The sequence below is a fragment of the Barbus barbus genome (assembly GCF_936440315.1).
Source record: "Barbus barbus genome assembly, chromosome: 19".
NCBI classification, from domain to species: Eukaryota; Metazoa; Chordata; class Actinopteri; order Cypriniformes; family Cyprinidae; genus Barbus; species Barbus barbus.
This window is the reverse complement of record NC_136747.1, coordinates 291,493-316,775: the sequence shown is the minus strand read 5'-3', so window position 1 is coordinate 316,775 and position 25,283 is coordinate 291,493. Positions and strand designations below refer to the sequence as shown.

At 40.6% G+C, this 25,283-nt stretch overlaps 1 protein-coding gene across 1 annotated transcript; it reads right to left on the bottom strand.

Annotated features, from left to right (window-relative positions):
• Positions 1-15,173: 15,173 nt before the first annotated feature.
• LOC306885386 (26S proteasome non-ATPase regulatory subunit 3-like) lies at positions 15,174-23,815 on the bottom strand. Its single transcript, XM_079441855.1, has 12 exons — positions 23,522-23,815; positions 22,300-22,490; positions 21,444-21,581; positions 21,036-21,172; positions 20,771-20,961; positions 19,070-19,173; positions 18,885-18,999; positions 17,862-17,981; positions 16,386-16,489; positions 16,154-16,309; positions 15,477-15,527; positions 15,174-15,403 (listed from the first exon to the last, which is right to left on the bottom strand). The coding sequence occupies exons 1-12, from the start codon at positions 23,655-23,657 to the stop codon at positions 15,326-15,328; spliced, it is 1,521 nt and encodes a 506-aa protein (XP_079297981.1). The 5' UTR covers positions 23,658-23,815; the 3' UTR covers positions 15,174-15,325.
• Positions 23,816-25,283: the final 1,468 nt, after the last annotated feature.

Below are 25,283 nucleotides of genomic sequence, written 5' to 3'. Positions count from 1 at the left end.
AAATCTAAAAATGCAAACAATCTCCTGTGAGGGCTAAGTATTTTGGGCCAGAGCCCCCCTACCCTTTCTCCAGGTCCCTCACCGCCCCCCATCAATTAAAACAGTCTAATTGTCTTCACTGAACATTACAGTTGATTATTACTTTGTTTATAATAAGGACTGTTATTTTTACAGTACCATTCAAATGTATGGTGTCATTATGATTTTTTTTTTTTAATAGAAATGGTTAATTTAAGGATCCATTGAATTGATCAAATAAGACAGTGAAGTACTTTTTTACAGTGAAATATTTGAAAATAAGTGTAATAAGACTAATTTAAGCTTAGTTTTTAAGTATGTTGGTGATTTTCATTACAACAGCTTCAATGATGTTGAGATCTGATATACCTTGCCCCAAATTTAAAGAGACTTGATAAAAAAATATCCTGTTTAGAATATTTCCACATGCAGGGAAAAAAAAAAAAAAAAGTTTGGTTTGTTCTTCTGTTCCTGGAACTCTTGAACACCCTTTTACTGATGTCATGGATGTTTTCAATTAGCTTTCAGTGAAAAATAATATTTATCCCTTAGTTTTAGAAAATACCCTTTTTTTAAAGAATATATTGAATTTCCTTTTTTTCCTGATATAGTAGACATGGTAATTTTGGTGGGTAAATACCACATTTACACTTGAAAATGTAAGAAATAGAAGCCCTCTTTTAATATATTTCATAAATTCCTTGACAATATTTCAAAGTTTGCTTACAAATACTTCAAAGTACAACCCCAATTCCAGAAAAGTTGGGCTGTTTTGTAAAATGCTATAAAATCACGAATCTGTGATTTGTTAGTTCTCTTTAACTTTTATGACAGAAGTACAAAGAAAATATTTCCAATGTTTTTGCTGACCAACATAAATGCATTTTATAAATATAAACAAATTTTGATTTTGATGGCTGCAACACACTCCAATTAAGTTGGGACTGAGGGAAAATAAAAATGAAAAGGCTTTAAAATATCAAAATTTAAATATTTTGAAACAGCTCACAGTAAGCAGGTGGACAGGTAACATATGCCAGGGTATCATGTGTGGGTATAAAGGATCATCTCAGTCTCGGTCATGGCTCATCGCTTTGTGCCAAACAAATAAAAAAATCACATTTCTCAGTGCAAAATCACAAAGAATTGAGGTCTTTCACCAACTACCATACTGTGAAAAGATTCAGGGAATCCAGAGAAATCTCAGTCTGACTGTAGGGCAAAGCAGAAAAGCTCAGGTGAATTTGCATGACCTTTGAGCCCTCAGATGGCATTGCATGAAAAACTATCATGCTGCAGTGTTAAATATAGCCACATGGGCTCAGGAGTACTTCACATAACTGCTGTCACTTAACACAGTCTGCTGCTGCATCAAGAAATGCAACTTGAATCTCTTTTACTCAAGGAGAACGCTATCAATTTTATGCAGTGACAACACTGGATTCTCAGGACCAGAGACCAAAGGGACCATATTCATCAGCGACAGATTCAAAAGCACACATCTGTCATGGTACGGAGGCGCAGCAGTGCAAACAGCATGGGTGACTGGCATATGTGTGCCATTAACATGGTGTCACGGTGCACACAGCAGGGAGGAACAAGAACGGCATACGAGGACGTAAACTCAAATAGCATACTTTACTGACGACATCAAGACATGGCAGGACAAGGCAAGGCTGACACAGACAGGAACACCGGGGAGTAACGAGTAGACCAGACCAAATAACATGTCACAGACAGGACTATAAATACACAGGTAAAGTAACGAACACGGCTGGACAAGGATAAACTACTAATCACATAACAAGGACAGGAACCAAACCAAATATGGGCATGAAAACACAGGGAGCACGTGGAAACAAGACACACACAACAGAGGACTGACACATGGAGGCATATATTGGTATTGTACAGAGACATAGACTGCCATCAAGATGACGTCTTTCGTGGGAAGTCTATAGTTATTAGATCAAGATAGCGCTCTTTCTGCATGTGCATGTGACTGGCTGGCCAGCAGATCTGTCTCCTATTGAACATGAAAAGAAGAATCAGACAACGATGACCACAGATTGATGGGCATATCTAGTGAGATTGGGCAAAATTTTGCTCACAAAACTTTTAAGAATTAGTATCCTCAATTCCCAAACAATTAAACATTGTAATTAAAGGGAAACATGCCTATTTTGGAGTGCGTTGCAGCCATCAAAATCAAAATGAGTTTATATTTACAAAATAAAATTTGGCCTGTATAAACATTGGATATTTTTCTTTGCACTTCAGTCAATTAAATATAGGTTAAAGAGAATGAACACATAACATCTTTTTGATTATATGGCATTTCACAAAACGTCCCAACTTTTCTGGAATTGAGGTTGTAGAAAGATGAGAAATATATGCTTCTCATTTTCAAAATAGTTATTATTTTAGTGCAGTCCTGATTTATATCTTTCTTATATCAATTAAATAATTACATTTATACTTTTATCAATTCAATTAAAAATAGTGCTTTTGTCATTGAGGTGTGCCAGCTATAATAATAAAAAGAATAAATATTTCTTGAGCAACAATCAGCATGATTTCTGAAGGATCATGTGACACTGAAAGCTGGAGAGTAATAGAGCTTTAGCATGAGAGGAAAATGCATTTCAAAATTTATTCAAATAGAAAGGCATTCATGACATTTGATTTGACTGGACTTGAAATTTTATCATAATTTTCCCAAGAAGAAAAAAGCCACGTGAATATAAATTAGGCAATATTAATGTGCGTTGAATGAACTCTTTAGATATTTGTCAATCAGCAAACAAAAAGCATGAATTTTTCCAAAGAATAAAAAGCATCTCGTGCTTTATGGTGTCTAAATGCATATTGGTTTCTGCGAACACTAAAGTAAAGAGTCGCTCTGGAAATGAAACGCAGTCTAGTCTAGAAGCGGTATATTACAGTTTTTGCCCGTTGCTTGAACACATTTTGCAAAACTTCGCTCATTGTGCCAAAACTCTAAACACAAGTAAACATGACACAACACTGGGAAATATACCATTCACATCTGTGCCAAATTGAAACTCTACTCTCAAAACCTAAACTCTGCTATCAAAACCTAACATTCCTTTGTCAAAATGTAACTCTGTTGACAAAATGACACATACTTGCATCATATGCAAACACTTTCAGATCAGGGGGAACACACTAGTCTACTTTATATAAAACACTGCAGTCTTTGATTTTCAGTGTTTATTCAGAAGGCATATTTTCAAACAACCAAAAAAGCAAATAGGCCTACTCAATATTGTACATTGCAGTACCATGAATTCAGATAAAGCTAAAAAAAAAAAAAATTGGCGGGCATGTGGTTGGCGGTCATATACACGCCATCTCCAAGCCGAAAAAAATTCCTCTATAGGGTTTAAAAATGGTGAGTAAGGGGGCAAGTATACCACTTCAAATTGATTGTGGTTGGTGAACCAGGCCTGGACCAGAGCAGCCCGATGGAAACTGACATTATCCCATATCACCACAAACCTGGGCTGATCTGGTCTGTTCTGTACAACTATATTATGGAGAGCATCTAGAAATGTGAGTATATGTTGGCTATTGTATGGACCTAGTTTTGCATGATGATGCAGAAGCCCTCGAAGGCTTATGGTGGCACACAATGTGATATTTCCCCCGCGCTGCCCTGGGACGTGCACAATTGCCCTTTGGCCAATTACATTACGACCCCGTCGTCTTGTTTTGCTCAGGTCGAATCCAGCTTCATCAATGAAAATGAATTCATGAGGCTGTGCAGCTCCATCCATGGCCAAGATTCTCTGTAAAAAAAATAAAAAAAAGAGAACATATTACTGTACTACAGTGCTACACATACAGAACCCTCAGGTACCTGTGTAGCTCTCAGAATGGATCCATGTGGTACTGATATGGTACATATTCAGCTGCTACCGGATTTCACCAATACTGTATTGTAAATGTAAAGGACAGTTACACTTACCCGTACATATTCAGCTCGAAGTCCTTTGACCCCGTTACTGTTCCTCTCAAATGGGACTCTGTAGAGCTGCTTCATGGTGATGCTGTGTTTTCCCAAGATGCGTCTGATGGTGGTGATGCTCACATGGTTTATGTGGTTGAACACTTGCCTGTCTGCAAGTATTTTCTGTCGTAGCTGGTGGAGACGGATGGCATTGTCTGCCCTCACTAGGTCCACAATGGCAAGTTCCTGCTGTTGTGTGAACAGGCGTTGGCGTCCTCCCCCAGAAGGTCTTCGAGTCATTCTAGAGAAATACAACCACATATTGTCATCGGTTTGCTTATTTTTCTTACAGTACTTTACTGTATATATTGTATCATCCACTGTACAACACTGTACTTCAATATAAGTAATCATGGTATGTTTCACAAAAACTACCACTTTGGCTGCAAAAGGAGCATTAGCACCCTGCAATACCCTGTACACTTGATATGGTAATGTGATATACTGTACAACAGTGCTATAAAAACCATCTGAGTAGAGTAGAAGGTAGAGAGGTGAAGACATACCTGTATTCTAGTCGGAATGTTCTTCTTACAGATGCCACTGTGAAGCGGCTTAGATGTGGGTGGACTCTCTGCCCAGCTTCCCTCATAGTCAGGCCATGGTTGATGACATGGTCCACCAAAGTTGCTCTTATATCATCAGAAATATGGGTCCGTGCATGGCCTCTTCGACCTCTTCCTCCTCCTCCTCCTCCTCCTCCTCCTCTTCTTCCTCCTCCTCCTCCTCCTCTTCCTCCTCCTCCTCCTCTTCCTCCTCCTCCTCCTCTTCCTCTTCCTCTTCCTCTTGCTCTCCCTCCATCCATGCTTGCAAAGTTCTTGAAATGGCTAAACCGAGGGCTTTTTGTAGTTGGCTAATTGGTGTTCAGTTTTGCAAGTAAGTGCCTTCAGGTGTGTATTTGAGTGGTTGCAATTACCCGATGTGTTTTGTATTTTGGATACATGTGTTTTCCAAATGGCACCCTGAGATTTCATTTTTGAACGAAGTGTCTTATGTATGAAATAGAGTGTAGTATGCAGGACCATGTGTGTTGCATAAAGGAGTAAGTGTGTTGCATAATTGCAACTAGAGTGCAAAGCAGCGCTTTTGTTTAAGGTATGAGTACATGTGTTTGAGGTATGGTAACAAAAGCTTCAAGTTGTGTTACTTTAGTCTAATCATGGGTCTATAGTGTTCAAGCAACGGGCAAAAACTGTAACACTGCTGCACCGGGCGCCTTCACCAAACGCCCCCCAAGAACAGCAAAGCGCCCCCTCTTTCAAAAATACTGCTTCCAGCGCCCTCCGATGCTCTCCGTAGAAAACCTACGCCTATGAGAGTCCCCATAAGGATAGCGAAACAAGTGTGTGTGTGTGTTGTGTGTGTGTGAGTGTGTGTGTGTGTGTGTGTGTGTGTGTCAGTGTGTGTGTGTGTGTGTGTGTGTGTGTGTGTGTGTTGTGTGTGTGAGTGTGTGTGTGTGTCTGTGTGTGTGAGTGTGTCAGTGTGTGTGTGTGTGTGTGTCAGTGTGTCAGTGTGTGTGTGTGTGTGTGTGTGTGTGTGTGTGTGTGTGAGTGTGTGTGTGTGTGTGTGTGTGTGTGTGTGTGTGAGTGTGTGTCAGTGTGTGTGTGTGTGTCAGTGTGTGTGTGTGTGTGTGTGTGTGTTGTGTGTGTGAGTGTGTGTGTGTGTGTGTGTGTGTGTCAGTGTGTGTGTGTCAGTGTGTGTGTGTGTCAGTGTGTGTGTGTGTGTCTGTGTGTGTGTGTGTGTGTGTCAGTGTGTGTGTGTGTGTCTGTGTGTGTGTGTGTTTTACACAGACAAAATGTTTTTAAAAATGTAAGTGATATGCATTTTATGATTTATTTATTTTTTTCCTGAACAATATTAACAGTTATTCACAAAATGGAGAAACCATATTTGATCAATAATAAATAAGCTTTAATAGATATCCACACAGCACAACATCTGTCAATGTAACATCATAAAAATAAAACCAACAATAAATATTTAAAAGTCATATATTAAATAAACATCAAAAGTCGTATATTAAATAAATATTAAATACTTTAAATAAGTACAATTAAAACATCTATTTAAAACAACAGTTATTCCAAAGTTCAACTTAAACTTAGCAAGGATAACCCATTCAACCAGTGAGCATTACAAAACTACATTTCCACACAGAAATACAGCCAGGACTGGTGGTTTGGGTCAGCACTGGTCAGCTAGTTTGATGCAGCAATGTGGCGCAGACTGCGGAAGACGTCCTGAGTGAAGCTGCGCAGCTGCTGAAGAGAAAGATGGACGGCCACCTGGACCTGATAATCACCGGTGAGCCGTGGAGAGAGCGCTGTGAACTCTGCCTTCTGGGACACTGTGCTGGGAATCTGGGCCAGCTGCTGCATCTGAGCAAGAACAGAGGACAGTATTGGGTTATTCTTCTGTTGTAGGTAAGTTTGCTTCTGTAAGGGATGTTAAAGGGTCTGAAGGTAATACCTGGTGGACCTGAGCAGACAGGTCTCTGATATCAGCGAGCAGGAGGCTCAGCTCTTCTGTGGAGCTCAACAGCTTTCTGATGTCCTGCAGAAGTTCACGGTGCAGTTTCAAACCAGCCACAATACGGCTTCAACTCACATCCTGGTCAAAACACAAGCAGTCGCTAATATTTAAAGCCTGTATGTAAAGTTTGCCGGTTTGATTCTGGTGATGCATGAACTAGACACAGCTGTGCTGAACATATAACCTCAGAATGTGCTTCAGCTCGGGTTTAAAATGGTTTTTAATGGCTTCATCTGTATCTTCATTTTTTATGATATATATGTCCCTGCAGCACAAAAGCAGTCATCAGTAACACAGGTATATTTGGAGCAATAGACAACAATACATTGTATGGATCAAAATTATACATTTCTCATAAATATATCAAAACTTAATTTTTGATTAGTAATATGCATTGCTAAGAACTTCATTTGAACAACTTTAAAGGAGATTTTCTCAATATTTAGATTTTTTTTGCTCCCTCAGATTCCAGATTTTCTAATAGTTGTATCTCAGACAAATATTGTCCTATCATAACAAACCATACATCAATGGAAATATTATTTATTCAGCTTTCATATGATGTATATGCATCTCAGTTTCGGTTTTGTGGTCCAGGGTCTCATAGATGTACCATGCTTGCACTTCCCCAAGTGAGAGAGTGTTTACCATGAGGTCCTCTGACTTGAGCACCGGCGGCGCAGGGATGCCGAGGTCTGCTGAGATATACTCCAAGTGTTCTGCTTTTCTGGAGAGGGTCAGACCCTGCAAACAACACCGTTTCCATTATTACACAGAAAAACACCATGCACCATCAACCGACTGCGCCATCTAAACTAAACAGAGACTGTAATCAGAACAAGATCAATCTGATAAGAATTTACAGTTATCAGTGAATTCGTGAAGAATGGGTGAATTGCTCTCTAATGCATTCCCCTGAGAGTTATATTAGTTACCCATCAGGACCAGTTCTAGCGGATTATTCCTGTAGTAACAGCACGCATGCTCACCGAGGGCTGGACGCACGCCTGGTTAAACTCAACAGCGCGCGTCAGCTCCTGCGTCTGGAGCGGCGCGGCGTCCGTCAGCGTCAAACAGCACTGCCCCGCGGGAACTGAGCCGGGAAACAACGCTTTACTGATTAATAACAAATACACATTTACATTCTGTAATTATATCTCATATAGCTGTTCAATTACTATTCATAAAGTTTCCCAAGTCCATTTCCTAATGATCAAATCTATACTTACTGAGGAAAAACTCCATTGTGGTTCTTAGTGTATCGAATATTTAGCTGCATTGATTTACAGCATTCTAGTAGCCTATTTAAACCCATTGGGATTGTTTCATGAGCCGTCTCTTGCGCTTCAGGAGTATTGCGCAACCCAAGGAAAGAGGGACAAGAAAAGAGTGTGTTTCCGGCTCTTTGGATGGAGAAGGTGAAAACGCCCCGAGTGGAATTTGTTTCACGTTTCTTGGACTTAGTTCTGCTCTTGTGTGAATAAAGCAAGTGCTCATCAGCAAAATGCGCCTTATTTTTAGGGCGAATTTATATGGTCATAGGTGTAACACCTTTCTGTCCCGGATGTGATGGGTTTCTAATAAATCCTTGTACTCAGACAAATGAAACTACATTTATGTGTCTTGTAATAAGCCACTGAGTTATGCTTTGATTTAACCTCCCAACTTTTCTCTTTTTATCAAAATGTGATGTTTAGCTTGCCATGGCTTATTTTGTGTCAACACCATCAGACACCAAAAACACAAATTCATTTTCACTCACATTATGCAAGACCTAGATGTATAGTAAACACTAATTTGGACTGTGTAATCTAATGTTTTATCATTTCAAAACACATTCTCGTGTTAGCAGACAGATTACACTTTCACATGTGGCCAACAATTCCTCAACAAATATAAAATATCATAATCAAATATTATCAAATTATTCATCTGACAGAGGGGACAAATCTGACGGTGATGACGAAAACCTGAATTTTCAGTCATTTTAACTATCAAATAAACTGAATCAATCAATTACTAAACACAACAAACAGCGAGTATGTTATTGTTTCTAGAAGATTCTCGTGGAAGTGTTTTGAGATATCATTGGAACACAAATGATCTATTTCCTCTCATCTCAGAACAATACAGTGTCACAGATTTGATACAATAATGATAACATTAAATTGAAGAGGATAATTGTGTTAAATACATTCTAGTATTAATCCCTCATAACATTTTTAAATAATAATAGCAGTTCAGATTGCTGGACATGCTTTGACCCATGACTGAAGAATCAGTGACATACAGACTGATTTTCTTACATTCAGAGGATTTATTCTCATAATTGTAGAGCACATTACTGGCTAATGTTTTCTTTTGTCACCTTTATTTATATAGCCAGAGGAGACAGCGGCAAGGAAGCAAAACTCCATCGGTGACAGAATGGAGAAAAAACCTTGGGAGAAACCAGGCGAAGCAGCAGTTTAATTCCAGACAGCAGCACAGATCAGATCGAGACTCGTCTGGTTTCAAACAGAAAAGAACAGAATTAGGAATAAAGCTGGGATAAATCGTGTATTGATATAGCACTGATTTAGAGGCTTGTATCAGTGTTGAATCCAAGTGTTTCGAGCAGTTCAGTCCAGTTTGGTGAAGTTCAAGAAGAACCGGTTCAAAAGAATGATTCGTTCATGAACTGCACATCACTGATGAGCATTATTAGCCTACAGATGACGAGTGTTTACTCTTCCTCAAGGCATTAGTGTGTGTGTGTGTGTGTGTGTGTCCATTCTCTGTGCTTGCTGTGAAGTGCACTTCATCTAGAGATCACTAAACATTCATGTTCTGTTGAATATTGATCTTAACAATAATTACCATGAAATCACAATTAACAGCATAAATGACTCATTTGATTGTAATTTCAGCATTCTTTTTTAACATAATATTTAGTTTATGCAATATGAAAAGTTATAATTTCTTGAAAACTCCCTTTTATTCTTGATGCATATTAATGAACACAACCTTATTTTAAAATTCTGACAAAACATATGTATTTGATGTAGGGCAATCTACATTTCTTTGTTGTTCTGAAGTTCAGTCAAACACAATACATATTCTTATTGTTATGGCTAGGCCAGCTATATTTAATAGAAGTCCACAACGCAACAAGCAAGCCATTCCCTGAACTGGAGACAACCCCAAAGACAGAGTAAATGAGTCTGCTTTCAAAGGAACCTCTTCCCTCCAGAATGACACCTTTTTCACTGGTCAAGCCAAACTCAGGTGGAGTGACAGGCACTCACATCAGTGACCGCTCTTGGTTGCTGATCATGTGTGGATCACCAGAGACCTCTGACCACAACACCACGGGACCTCATAGCTGCAACGAGCCACCCTCCTCTTCCCCATGCGTGTATGTGTGTGTTCGTTTAGACATGTTATGATGCTTGTGTTTAGTTAAAACATTGTGCACAAACACGAGTGGATTGTGTGGTCACCGCTTGCAAACCAAGTGCTTTTTGATAAAGTGCTGTAGATGAGATGTTTGAAAAGAACTCTGATCAAAATTAGAGAACACTTCCAGACACCTAGTTATGTGTTAATGTCCTTGTATTGTGCATGCATTACTGATATTAATTATATGGCTCCGCGTTATCGTCTGGGCAGAACTATTGTTCCAGCCACCAAAGACAGATTCACAAATAACCTGCCTGATTTATCTCAACTGCTCTGTGTACCCATAAATACACATGAACTAGACGAAATGACTAGCAACATGGGCACTATCTTCTCTAATACATTAGAAGCTGTTGCCCCCCTCAAACTGAAAAAGATTAGAGAAAAACGTACTGCACCATGGTACAACAGTTATACCCATTCTCTCAAGAAAGAAACTCGTAATCTTGAGCGCAAATGGAGAAAAACTAAATTAGAAGTTTTTAGAATTGCGTGGAAAAACAGTTTGTCCAGCTATAGACAGGCTCTAAAAGCTGCAGGGTAGAGCATATCCACAAACTCATAGATAATAACCAAAACAATCCAAGGTTCTTATTTAGCACAGTGGCTAGACTAACTAATAAACAGACACCACCCGATCTAAATATTCCCTCACAGTTTAATAGTAATGACTTTATGAATTTCTTTACTGATAAAATAGATAACATCAGAAATACAATATCAAATGTAGATTCTACTGCGTCTAGTATTTCAGCTTCATTCATCGCACCCAAAGAAAAACTGCAGTGCTTTATAACTATAGGACAGGAAGAGCTAAATAAACTTATCAGTGCATCTAAACCAACAACGTGTTTATTAGATCCTGTACCCACTAAACTACTGAAAGAGTTGTTACCTGTAGCAGAAGAACCGCTTCTCAATATTATTAACTCATCGTTATCTTTAGGTCACGTCCCAAAACCATTCAAGCTGGCGGTTATTAAGCCTCTTATTAAGAAACCACAACTAGATTCTAATGAACTGGCAAATTACAGACCCATTTCAAATCTTCCATTTATGTCTAAAATTTTAGAAAAAGTTGTGTCTGCTCAATTGTGCTCCTTCTTGCAAAAAAATGATCTCTATGAAGAATTTCAGTCAGGTTTCAGGCCCAAACAGAAACTGCACTTGTTAAAATTACGAATGACTTGCTTCTTGCTTCAGACCAAGGCTGCATCTCATTGCTAGTATTACTTGATCTTAGTGCTGCGTTCGACACTATAGACCATGACATACTCATAGATCGATTACAAAACTATACTGGTATTCAAGGGCAGGCTTTAAGATGGTTTAGATCCTACCTGTCCGATCGCTACCACTTTGTTCATTTAAATGGAGAGTCATCACAATTATCACCAGTAAAGTATGGAGTACCACAAGGATCTGTCCTAGGTCCTCTGCTATTTTCAATATACATGTTGCCCCTTGGTAATATTATTAGAAAATACGGGATTAGTTTTCATTGTTATGCTGATGATACTCAACTATATATCTCAACAAGACCAGATGAAACTTCTCAACTATCTAAGCTAATGGATTGTGTAAAAAATGTAAAAGATTGGATGACCAATAATTTCCTCCTATTAAATTCAGATAAGACAGAGATATTACTTATTGGACCAAAAAACAGTACACAGAATCTCTTGGATTATAATCTACAACTAGACGGATGCACTGTCACGTCCTCTAAAGTCAAAAATCTGGGTGTTATATTAGACAGCAACTTGTCCTTTGAAAATCATATTTCCCATGTTACAAAAACAGCATTCTTCCATCTCAGAAACATTGCCAAGCTTCGAAGCATGCTCCCTGTTTCTGATGCAGAAAAGCTAGTTCATGCATTCATGACCTCTAGACTGGACTATTGTAATGCACTGCTAGCTGGTTGTCCTGCATCTTCAATAAACAAGCTATAGATAGTCCAAAATGCAGCGGCTAGAGTTCTTACAAGGTCAAGAAAATATGATCATATTACCCCAATTTTACAGTCTCTGCACTGGCTACCTATTCAGTTCCGTATCATTTACAAATTATTATTACTTGCCTATAAGGTCCTAAATGGTTTAGCTCCTGCGTACCTAACTTGTCTTCTACCACGCTATAATCCAACCCGCTCCCTAAGGTCGCAAAACTCTGGACTTTTGGTAGTGCCTAGGATAGCAAAGTCCACTAAAGGAGGTAGAGCTTTTTCACATTTGGCTCCCAAACTCTGGAATAGCCTTCCTGATAACGTTCGGGATTCAGATACACTCTCTCTGTTTAAATCTAGATTAAAGACACATCTCTTTAGCCAAGCATTCACATAATGCATCTTATAATCTTGTACTGCAGTTATATCTGATCAAATGTACATTATTATTATTCTTTAGCTTGGGTTGAACAAATCATTTTTGCTGAGATGGAACAGCAGCTACGCTAATTATGTCTCTATTTGTTTCTCTGTTGATTAACATCCCGTGGTAACTAGCAATTACAGAAGCTTCAGTCTGGATCCAACCCTTAAATGATCTGAGATGACCGAACACCTGAGAAAAGATAATGCCAACCCCTCAGAGGACCTCAGAGGATGCCAACGCTCAGACAACATACAGAATTACCAAATGACCACTGGAACCAGTTGAGACCTTACAATCTGACTTTGCTGCAGTTGTAATTGAACTGCTGGTTAGTTTGGCCAGAGGAGAACTGCCCCCGACTGAGCCTGGTTTCTTCCAAGGATTTTTCTCCATTCTGTCTCTGATGGAGTTTTGGTTCCGTGCCGCTGTCGCCTCTGGCTTGCTTAGTTGGGGACAATTCATTTCCAGCGATATCGTTGACCTGATTGCAATTTTTTTTTTTTTTTTTCATACACACTATTTCCTTTTTTTGGGGGGGATATTGTGCAGTTGCTTTGACACAATTTACATTGTTAAATGCGCTATATAAATAAAGGTGACTTGACTTGAATGTGGCACCTAGTGCTAATTTCCTTAATTATATGACAAACCCTATTTAACTGGCAGTATTCCTCTAATTTTCTGACTGAAACCCTGTGATTTCTAGAATATTTCAGCTTTACAATGACATTAATTCATTCAAGCCTCCCAAAAAGGCTGGGGAACAAATGCACAAGACGACAGGATAATGCAGAGCCTCTCAATGAGGAATCATTTCAACACTGCAGCTGGAATTGTTCTCAAGCTAAGGATCTGTCTCAGGAAGTCTAGTGATGAAAGCAAGTGTAATTTATTTAGGTCCGATGGAAATCATTTTGTTCGGCATCAAACTGGGGAAAGACTGAACCTTGAGTGTGTAAAGTCAGTGAAAGGTGGAGGAGGACGTGTCATGGTTTGGGGGATGTTTTCTGCATCAGGAGTCGGGGCTCTTATATAGACACATGGCAGGGTGAATGCAAATGTTTATCAGAACCTCCTTCAGCAACATACAGTTCCTTCCCTGCGAGGATCTCCCAGTCAGTTAGAATTTGTCATGCAAGACAATTCCCCATCACACAGCAAAATGGGTAAAGCAGTTCCTGGAAGCTGAAAACATTAAAATAATGAAATGGCCAACCCAGAGTCCTAAACCCGATTGAAAATCCTTGACGACAAAGTCATTGCTAAGAAACCCACTACAGTCCCCGAATTGTGGAAGAGACTGGAAGAAGAGTGAACCAAGATCACAGCCGCAGTGTGAGAAACTAGTGATATCCTGCTGCCGCAGATGTGCTGAAGTCATTCAAAGCAAAGGCCTCTATACTTTCTACTAATTTTTCACAGCTGTAACTCTCCAAAATTTTAGTTGTAATCGTCTTTCATGCTACAGTGGTTACTGTTCTCTAATTGTGATCACTGTTTTCCACAAAATAAAGGTTTTTGTTGAAATACCTTGGCTATTTTGTCAAACATGTTAGTAGAAGAGTGGTATAGCTGATATTCCTATACATTTTGAGCAATGAAGAACAATAGAAAATGTCAGAAATAGGAAGATTTTTCAGAACAAAATCAAGTGTTCTGTAATCCACTCATTTTGATCTCCACTGTTTTTCAATAATATAACATCTAAAACCAAGTTATTCAATTTTGAGTGTTGTTGTCCGACCCTGAAAAGGAAACATTACTAAAGTTGTAATGAAATGTTTTTCTCCACTGACCCATCAGTGGGTTTCCCAGACAAATGTAATGCACTCCAAGATGATTAACTTGCACTATGAAAATGGTAACCTGCACCTGGTTTTAATTGAACCCATATTCTTTTGTAAGTGTTGTAACCCTTTTTGTCAAAAGATCAGTAAAATTAAATCATGCTTTTTAGCTGACTCTCATTATCCCACATTTTTATTTTGCTCAAAAAAGTGTACTGAGAGAGAAACTGAACATGCTTAATGTGCCTACATCTACATAAACCGGGTCCAGTTTCCCAACAGATCTGAAAAGCTGTTCTACATGTGAGGGTACAACGGATCGCAGCTGTGTCTGAGGTATAATAAAATGACTCTTAACAGGGGTCAAGGTTACTGGGTGTAATTTTCTTTAACTGTACTAAAGCATAAAATACAATAAACATTTGCAGATGTTAAGGAGACATTCTAGGTTCACACACTGGTTTCCCTGAACATCAACACTGCATCAGTTGTTCTGCTGGGATGTCTTTGTTTGGATCTGTGTGACTCCGCCCACCGAGAGCAGTGTGATTGGTTATTAAGGCACACCTGATCCAATAGTAAATAATACAGATCCTCTCATCTCCCCACAGCAAGAATCCTCAGCTCTTCCTCAGTTCTTCACACCTGGAGCACAGATGCAGTTCTTAACATTCATCTGTTCAGCGCTTATGTCAACCACACATTTAACTAAAGTCTTTCATTTTAATACAATGAGCAACAGACAAGCATTCCATACTCTGTCTGTTAACCACCTGGCACTTTATATCCAGCCAGTCAATAACACTCGTTCCAAACTATCCTCACATTACATTATGAATTTTGATCATTTGATAAAACAAGACGATGCTTTTCAATTCAATTCAAAACTTCCTAACAAGACACTATTGTGTTTTTGCAGCAAACCGCATTACTCCTATGATTGTATAAAACTGATGCATGCACTGGTGAAAAAACAACAAAGCTGGAGAAATTCTGCTGTTGTTTATAATGTTATATCACACAGTATGTTCATGGATTATAATAAGAGTAAAGCTAAAGAATCCGGGAGGAACAGACGGACAAAATCCAAAGAAGAGAGACCGAAATAACACAAAAGAAAAGGATGAGCGACTGCAGACTCATGGGAAGCTGTCATCATCATCTTCTGCCATCTCTTTGGCAAACTCCAGATCCTGCTGCTCCCGCTCTCTTCTCTCCTGTGAACACACAGACAGTGTTTCAGCTCCAGCGGACGCTCTGCGTGTGTTAGTGTGTGTGTGGCGCTCTTACCTCAACAGACTCCAGGTCCTTGTTGTACGCCTTTGGTGGAAATCTCATGGCCTGCACAGAAACACAGAACACCACTTACATCACTCCCTATTGCCTTATCTAAAAGTGCTCTTTTTCTTGCTTTAAACCCATATGTGCCGACTCTGAAACACAGCAGACTTTAATTCTATGCATTTATGGTGTAATTAATTTCCATGTTCATTTTTCAGCTTATATTTATATATGAACTTCTAAGTAAAGTAAAGTCGTGACGTATTGTCAAGTATGGTGACCCATACTCGAAATTGGTGCTCTGCGTTTAACCCATCCAAGTGCACACACACACACAGCAGTGAGTAGTGCACGCACACACACACACACAGTGAACACACATCCGGAGCAGTGGGCAGCATTTATGCTGTGGTGCCCGGGGAGCAGTTGGGGGTTCGGTGTCTTGCTCAAGGGCACCTCAGTCGTGGTATTGAGGGTGGAGAGAGCGCTGGACATTCACTCCCCCCACCTACAATCCCTGCCGGCCCAAGACTCGAACCCACAACCTTTGGATTACGAGTCCGACTCTCTAACCATTAGGCCACGACTTCCCCTCTATGCTTTGCTAGTTGAAGTAGCCCAGGCTCAGGTAACATGAACACACCAGTTCATCAATGCCTTTATTGGTCGAATCCCAGAAACCCTACCTTGACGGACATGTTGTGTATATCCAGACAGAAGGAGATGCGCTGGTGGAAGGCCAGCTGAGGCTCTCGGGTGGTGTAGATGTCCATGGTCTCTTTAGACTGGACGTACCCTTTCTCGTGGTTTATACTGGCCTCAATCACACCGTCACGGATGGCCTGGACAGACAGAGATGGTCACATGCTTCACCTCATTCCTGATGAAGACCATCAGACGACTGAGAGCGAGCCTCACCTTGGCCACGATGAACTCGGCGTCTTCAGGGCTGTCCAGCTGCAGCTTCTGAGCGATGTCGGCCAGAGAGATGCGCGAGTACGACAGGCTGATCATCCTCACCCCTGCGCGGGAAACACAATCTGTTTGCACAAGATTCCAGCAACAAGCAATGTGTGTCCACACCGCGACACAGTCCATCAGATATCACAGCCAATCAGAGGCGTGTGGGGCGGAGCCTCTCTGCTAGCTCACAACAAAATGGATACGTTTAGAATCTAATTCAGAAATATTAAACCTTTTTAACAATTAAAAGTACATCCTGAGTGACTGATAACATTAGGGAATACACTCGTTGTTTCAGTTTTAACGGACATCTTTGCTGTAATTTATTTTCAAGATCTGAGGTAAACTGTCTGTTGTTGCTTTCAGTATGGCTGAAAAGTCACGCAAAATGATATTTAAACTCACATTAGACACATTTAACATTGATAAAGCACATAATCAGTACCTGAGATATCACGGTCGTATAGTTTGAACGTTGTTGTTCCAGCCGCGCCGTCGCGGAAATAAAAAACATTTCTAAAACAGAAGTTTCACGTGTCGCAAAACCTCTCATTAACATGGAAAGGATAGCTTTTATCACGAGTTAGGACACAGTGTTAGATGAGATTAGTTTCTATGTTTGGTGGCAGGACCAGAGAGGATGGGGGTCTGGGGCCGATGAAAGAAAAAGACCAGAAACTAATAACAGTGCTTAATTTGGCCTGATAACACTGAAGTAACATCTGCAGAGTTCACAGCTGTGTGTTACAGAGCTAAATTAAAAGCGGAGACTCGTCATCTCTTGGGATTTTGTGAGGGCAAACCAAGCCAGTGCTGGTTTTACACAAGGAAACGGATCAGCAAGACTATTTCAGAAACTATTTCATTTGTTTTCTATTATTAGTTAGTTATTTTCAAGTCTTTATCCTAGAATACAAAGTTGAAGACTGTATGTGCTTTAAGGTAAGAGTCAGATTTATTGATTTATTGGGATTATACTCTTAGTAAAACACTTTATTTCAGTAAACACTTTAACGGTCACATGCATTAGACTTTAAACATGCAGAACGTTTTCGTAAGGCGTCATACCCTTCAGCAGGTTTTTTAAAAAGGTCAACAAATTCAACCCATGACTAATCATAATTTATCCAAAGTTTCAAGTTTGTGTTCTTTTAATTCAGCTAGGAGGTCACACCGTGATCTTCTGCTGGTCACACGTCTTTACGAGCTACGAAACCCAAACTTTAGAATGCAGTAGAATAGGAAACGACTTCGCTTGAGTTTGTGTTTCCGGCCTCCAGTGTTCACATCAATGGGAAAAACAAAACCAGGCAGTGTGAGGCATCTTTACTCTCACTCACACAAAACACGTCGAGTCGGAGAGATTCAATCAGTTTTGTGTCAGTAAGATGCCATGACGAAGGACTGAAGGTTGAGATGAGCAGAACTCACCGGTTTTGATGACGTTGTGTCTCAGACGGATGATCAGCGTGTAGGTGCCGTCTGCCTGGAACTTCTCTCCAAACTGATCCAGCGCCTGGTTAAACTTGGCCAGATTTCCAGTTCTCACCGCTACACAGGGCAGAAACCACAGTTACTGTCAAATACTGTCCTGAGGAAGCAGTCAAGCATTAACACAAGAAATTTAATAATATAACTACTTTTAAGACAAACGCAAAACAGTTTTCTTGTTCATGTAAACTCTAGGTCCAACGTACATGTTTCTGTCTGAAGGCCTTGATGAGCAGCTTCAGGTGTGTTTATAATTAGGGTTGGAGCTAAACTGTGCAGGACAGGACCTTCTCAAAATATTAAAGACATATATAATAAAGTATCCTGCTGCGTTCCAGTCCTCCAGAGATGTTCGTACTTACGAGTTGACCAGTCGTAATAACAACGTCAGGTGCGTTCAAGTCACTTTGGTCAGAACAAGATGGCGATTTAACTTCTCTACATGAAATTCAACAATTTTTTAAAACTCTACATTACAAAATGATGAATAAAGAATGTGCATCATTGTGCTTTTAGCTTTTTTCTGTTTTTACTCAATTTATGAATCATTATATGTTCTATGGTAATTATACGATAATATACTATTTTGAATATGTAACTCATTTTATTTTACATTAAAAACAATGAATCATTTTGTTCATTTCAACACATTTACCATCAATACAGACGTCTTTGGCTGCGTCCATTGCATCCCACACGTTTTGCCACTGATGCCCCCAACTCAGAAACTCAGGGCTTAAAGAAACTTGAGTTTCCCATTCATAACAACAACTTTGTGTTGGTGTTCATGTGTTCAACTCGTAAATTCGATCTATGCAACATGACTTGAACACACCATTTTGTAGGGCTCTGGTAGTGCTTAACTGAATCCACACAGAGGAAACTAATGTCCTCAGCTGAACTGCTTTAAAGCAGAAATGGCCTTCCTCATGTGCGATGCGGTGTCTGTGGGGGCGGAGTTACCCTGGGTCAGCAGGAAGTAGGGCATGAGGGACCTCTTGAGAGACGGCTGGCGGAACTGCAGGCGGTCAGGGATCTCCCCCAGCAGCAGCTCCACCACGATCAGCAGCTTATGCACCTGACGGACAGAGTCGACACTCAGACACGGCCCTACAGCAGCAGCCAGGCACACACAGAGCCACACTCACCGTCTGCTTGAAGCCCACGGCCGTGTGCTGAGGCGCTTTACGCAGGGCGTTCGTCAGAGTCCTCCTCGCCTCAGAATACTCCAGCTGGATGGCCTTGATCCGCCCTGACAACGTGCGGGGCACACACAAAAACACATATTGTGATAGCAAAGCACTGAGTATGAGCTGGGATACAGATCGTTAGTGTTAAGTGTAAACACAGATACAACTTATATTACATCACTCCTGCAATTTGCCTACAATACGCCACACAATCAATCCCAAATCACAGCAATCAGAAGAGCTCTCTGCAGGCGCTCAGATGAAAACATTTGACAAAAACACATTCAGGACGCGAGCGACGTCACAGAAACAGAACGGTCATCAGGACAGGAGTGACAAAACTAATAATATAACAACACTTATTAATATATATGGCATTCCTGCCAAGTTCAAGCACTTCCTCACTGGATCCTGCAGCAGTTTAATAATGGACTCACTATAACACTATAACTCAGGAGTTTGGGGTTTTGTAATCAGATGCTGCTGGCGCCAGAAGAAGATTCAGTATTGCTGGGGGTATAAAAACAGATGATTTAATCATAAAATGACTATTGTTTTGTAGTAATAAGTGCAGTTATTAATATTACATGTTCAATTAGTGTTTATACAGATTTGACAGTAAAGCTGTAAGCTAGAGTTGGGAAGATTACAAAACTTTTATTAACAACAGTAATGTGCTAAATCTAGTAATAATATTAAAATCTAATATTTGATATTGAAAATGTATATATTCTCTTATTAAATGTACTGTTATTCTTCTATATGAAACTGACTAACAACTTCAGTGATCATGTGTGATTTAGTCTTTCAAACTTCATACATAAAATCTGATTTCTTGATAATTTGATATTTTATCATTTTAATATAATAAGCAAAACTAATAAGCCAATGCTCTGCTGCCTTCTACTGGTTACAATGATGATTTGATGCATTTTTTGATTTTACATAACTGTTTAGCACAAAGTATATTTTGGTCATCCTATTAAAAATAACATTCAGACTGGATCATTTTAGAGATTTAAAGTGCTGGAAATAATCGTGTGAAATACTTGAGTCACTGAAAAGTGCTTGAATTTCTCTCTCCAAAGGTTGTACAAACCCTGAAATGAATCGATTCATTATTTTTTCCATGTAAAGCCTTTGAGTACCCAGAAAAGCGCTATATACATGCAAGACATTATTATGATCATTATTAAATTGCACTCTTTCTGCCTCAACAGTACGGTTAGTTAGTTACTGCTTCTGGTTTCTGACGTACGTCAGCACTGTTTATAACAGAGAATTCGGAGCAGAATATGAATGCATCTCACTGGATCTCGCAGCGCTGTGCTGTCGCCAAATCAACTCTGGTTCCACAGTAAAGCTCTTCTGAGCTCAGACTAGTTGTTTGCGTCTTGGTCCGAGCTGATAAACGGTCCAGCAGCTCAAACGATTAGCGTCATTTTTATGCTTTTGTTTCGCTTGCCGTTTGAGGTTTCTCATATGCAACAGAAACAGCAGCACTGACGAGCTGAACAACACGGCCGCTCACAAAGCTTAGTCCAAATCTGTTCTCAGTCTGGAGCCAGATGCCAGTTGATTTGAAGCTAGATGTGAAGTACTGACTAACGCGCAGCAGCTCAGTAACAGTAAACAGCACAGCCAGTGGTCTTCACTCACCGGTGTAGTACAGATAGCGCGCCCACTCGTTGTTGTTGGCCAGCTCAGGGAAGATGGATTTGGACACCAGCTTCTCCGCCTGGTCGTACAGGTTGTACTGCAGGTAGTTGCGCAGCAGCAGGTTGAGCAGCGTGGCCTGGCCGTCGGCATCGTGGCGTAGCGTAGCCGTCCTCAGGCGCGTGTGCAGGAAGCTGGGGTCGTGAGAGAGGAGAGTGAGCACCACAGCTGAACCTACAGTGAAGCGTCACGAGGAGAACAGCCTCACCTGCGCACCGTGTCCAGCTGGCTCAGGAACTCGTACACGCGGGAATGGTAGTAATAACACTTGGCAGCCACTATGTCCAGAGCCCGGCGGTTCTGAGAGCCGATCTTCTGCAGCAGGTCATCAGACACTTTCTGGGCCTGAGCAGGACAGAGGTTTCACTGGATAATCAATTCATCTGTCGAGTATTTCTCAGATTAAACACACACACTCTGAATGTTATTATCTGTATAAGAGACCGTGACCCGACTGTGCCTTCATGTGCTGGACTACAGTGAAATGAGTTTGAATTTATTTGATTCATACTTCCCATCCCTTCTATGTACACATGCACAGTTAAGAATAACTACTAAAGCAAAGAAAAGCTGAGCATTATCACTGAGCAGATGAGCTGCAGCGGAGTCTGCTGACCTCGGTGTAGCGCTTGTTGTTGGTGAGGTAGACCACCATCAGCAGCTGCAGATAGGCCTCCACCTCCGGGATGAGCGGCGTGGCCGCAGCTTTTCCAGTGCGAGGCCTGAACAGCACGTCTCCTTCACTCTCCACCGGCTGAAGCACAAACACACCAGTTACTGTAACGTACAGCAACATACAGAGGAAACGCATCATCTGCAATAAGCTGACTGAAAACAGCACGAGCGTCACGCGAGCTCCAGACTAACCTCTGAGATAGCGGCACCTGCACCTGATTTAAGCACTGAAATAATTAGCGACTATTAATGATATTAATGAATAATATTAGAAGTTTTATCTTTTGGAATTGCACATTTGACAGTAGCAGCAGCTTGAGCTGGTATACAGATGCTAATTTATTTTCATTAGCAGAAACGGTAACATCTGTGAAAAACGGTAACAAACTGATTTTTATAGGGTAATATTGGTCTTCTATAGTATCATATATTACCAGATCATGATAACCTCAGGTAAGATCACTGCGCTGAACTCCAGCACTTCTCTCAGCGCTGCTTAACAACGGTCACATTTACTCTAAGATCATGCTGCGCTTTTTTGGGCCCAACAGCGGTTTTAAAACGCAACAGAAATGGCCCTGTTTATCAGTTAGTCAAACTGGTAGTGGCACCTCTAACAAACATCAGCCGCACCGGCAGGAAGAAAAGTTGCACTTAGTCACAGTCCAGCGCCCTGCATATCAGTCCATTTACCGTCCATAGCACTCTATTTGATTTGAGCATACAGCCCAACTTCTGATTTCAAAAGCAGCTGGAAGCGGTGTGTGCTGAGGAACAGAAAGCTGTGGGTTTGGTACCTTGTCCAGGAAGCCGAGCAGGAACTCTTTGCTGGCAGCGTTGGACGTGAAGTATCCGGACACGGCTTTCTGCAGCACATTGGGATTGAGACGGCGGCTGGTGGAGGGCAGAGCTCGCAGGGCGCGGAGAACGAAGCGCGGCTCCTTCCCCTGCACGGCCTTCTCGATCTGCTTCACGTGCTCCTTGATATCTGCATCAGACAGACACACTCAACACAGAGCTTTCCTCACAGGTCACCCAGATCAGCAGGTCATCACGCTGGACAGTAGTAGCACTCCAGACCATTTCTTGATGGTCTTGTCTTGGTCTCAGACTAATTTGGTTTCAAGAACACAACTGTGGAGATATCACTAAATTGTCGGATTTATTTACAGCCATCATTAATGTGGCTGGATGTAAAACTTCCTGCTTCAAATGCAATCAATAACTACTTAAACAACTCAATAACAAAAATAAATCATTAGCTTTGTATCAGTGGATGTGAAAATGTTTTCCTCAGAGATTGAAGTGTTTAGTCGTTGGATGTAATAATCATCGTTTACTCCTGACATCTGAGTCGCTGAAGACACAGAGGATTACGTTTGTTTCTGAAGGAAATGCGCTCATGATCTGCCTAAATGCGTTTATGTTCCCGAGAATCATTCGTGATCCAGCCTCATCTACAGAAGAAGTGAGTGTAAGGGTTTTTTATGAATCTTTGCGAATCTCCTTTCCTAATAACGTGCTAGTTAGCCAGTTCCGTGGCTAAATGTGGCTAAAGTAAACAGTCTCATGAGAACTGTTGGTCACGCCACGGAAGAGAGGGGCGGGGTCAGCAGAGTCATTAGCATTTAAAGGAACATGCACTAAAACGGGTGGCAGTGAACAGAGCTGTGTTTAACAGGGTAAAAAGGGTGTTGTTTACACTACCACTGAGGAAGTTTAACTAAAGTGTGTTATAGACCTTTCATTAAAACCATAAAGAATCATATCAACTTGTGGAAACGGGCATCTGATGACCCCTTTAAAGGCATTTCTGACCTGCATGCTACACTACAGAGAGTTTTTAACCTAATCTAACCCTAACCTAACACTAATCTAACTCTGAATCAGGTCAGTTCCGCTTCCGAGAGCACGAGGAGCTCGTTACTGTCAGAAACACCAGCGCTCGTCTGCTCGAGTCAAGACTGATATATATGATGATAATAATGATGATAATAATGATGATAATGAGTGTCAGACCGTCGAGCGTCAGCTGGTCCATCTCTCGCGGCGCGCGCTGGTCCTCCTCCTTCATCTCCACATCCTGCGGCTCCGCGCCGCTCTTCTCTTTCTCCGCGCGGGGCTTCTCGCGTCGCTTAGCCGTCGCTTCTTTCATGTCGCCGCTCAGATGCTGGAGCTCGGTCAAGAAACGCCACAATCACGCATGTAAATAAGAAGTCGCTGGAGCTCTCGAATTCACGCCGAAGATGACTGGCAATTCTGACGGGCCGCGGTGCATGCTGGGACGCTGGTGCTCTTCCTCGCGCGGTTTCCGTGTGGCGCTGAGGAGAGTGCTGCCATCTAGCGGCCAGCGCCACCCAGAGCACTGCATGATGAACAATACCGACCCGGGCCTTTATCTCTGTTTAACACAATAAACTTCTCTCTGCCACTCTATCAAAGCATATGATGAGCACGTGCTGCTTTATGACAGCTTCAGAGCCCTGTGTCCACAGCAGTGTTTTCTTTTCTTTTTTTATTGCAGTCTTAAAACTAAGAACATATAAGGTCAGTAACATATAAATTACATCAAAATAAAAACAATAATGTATAAATACAATAAACGAAAACAATAAAAAATACGTATACAGGCAGTGTATTTTAATTTGTATTTTAAAATGAGTAAAATTAGTTTTTGTTTACATTTGTGAATGAAGAATACTCCATATATAATGAGTAAATTAAAATATACCAAATTTTGAAGTCAACAGTATACCCATAAAAAATAAAACATCCTTCTCTTTGAGTTGCAATTCAATATTTGTAACAAAAATACCAAATCACACACAAATAATTTTGCATATCATAAAATAAATGGATAGAAAACTTGAAGTCAGTGTCTTTACTAAATGGATCACCTGTTTTACAGGATAAATGATGAACGCTCTTAAACATGATGCCTCTCTCATTTGATGTGTGATACAAACACGTCTCAGGATCTTAGATGACATCTTGAAACGGTGATCTCCAGAAACCAATGGCTAAAGCAACATTTGGCAAATCATTCTAATATATTATTATTTATTTCCCTGTTATATTTATACCTTCCAGTTTGAGATTTGAAATCTACATTAGTTTTTTTTCTTGTCTGTATCATATTTCCTAAGCTCTGAGGCAATGGCATTAATTAGCATCATATACTCCTTCACAGGTATATAACATTTACAAGTTTTCTAGAAACTCTAAATAGGTGTTAGGATTATGAACTTTTCTGTTACGTCTTCCTGTTTTCCATTATATGGTTTTGTTCCTGTTTGGTTTAGTTTATTTGCTGGTTAGTCATTATTTGTTAACGCCCTTCACCTGTTTCTCATTAGCTGCATTATTTAAAGTCTTGTCTCAGTTCAGTGACTGTTATGTGTGTTGCTCCCCGGAGTTATTTCCTTCTGTTCATGTGGATTGTAATATTAAAAGACTTGTGGTCATAAACAGGAATAACACTTTCCAAAGTGCTGTTACAGCTGCTGGTTTCACATCTGGTTCTACTACTGTTTTTGTATACTTAATAATATTCTATACTTTTGTATAAAAATAATGGCCATTGTCAAAGTCATTAATTTGTGTCAGTGTACTTCCACTAAAATAATTCACCGTGGACGAAGCAGAACCCAGCCTGAGGTCATCACATGTGAGTGCCGACAACCCTGAGCCCAGTCAACCACCACCCCGCGACGCGAAGCTGCCCGAGCCCACCGAGACAGAGAGCCAGAGCCTGCCGCGGTCGTTACCATTACCATCTGGA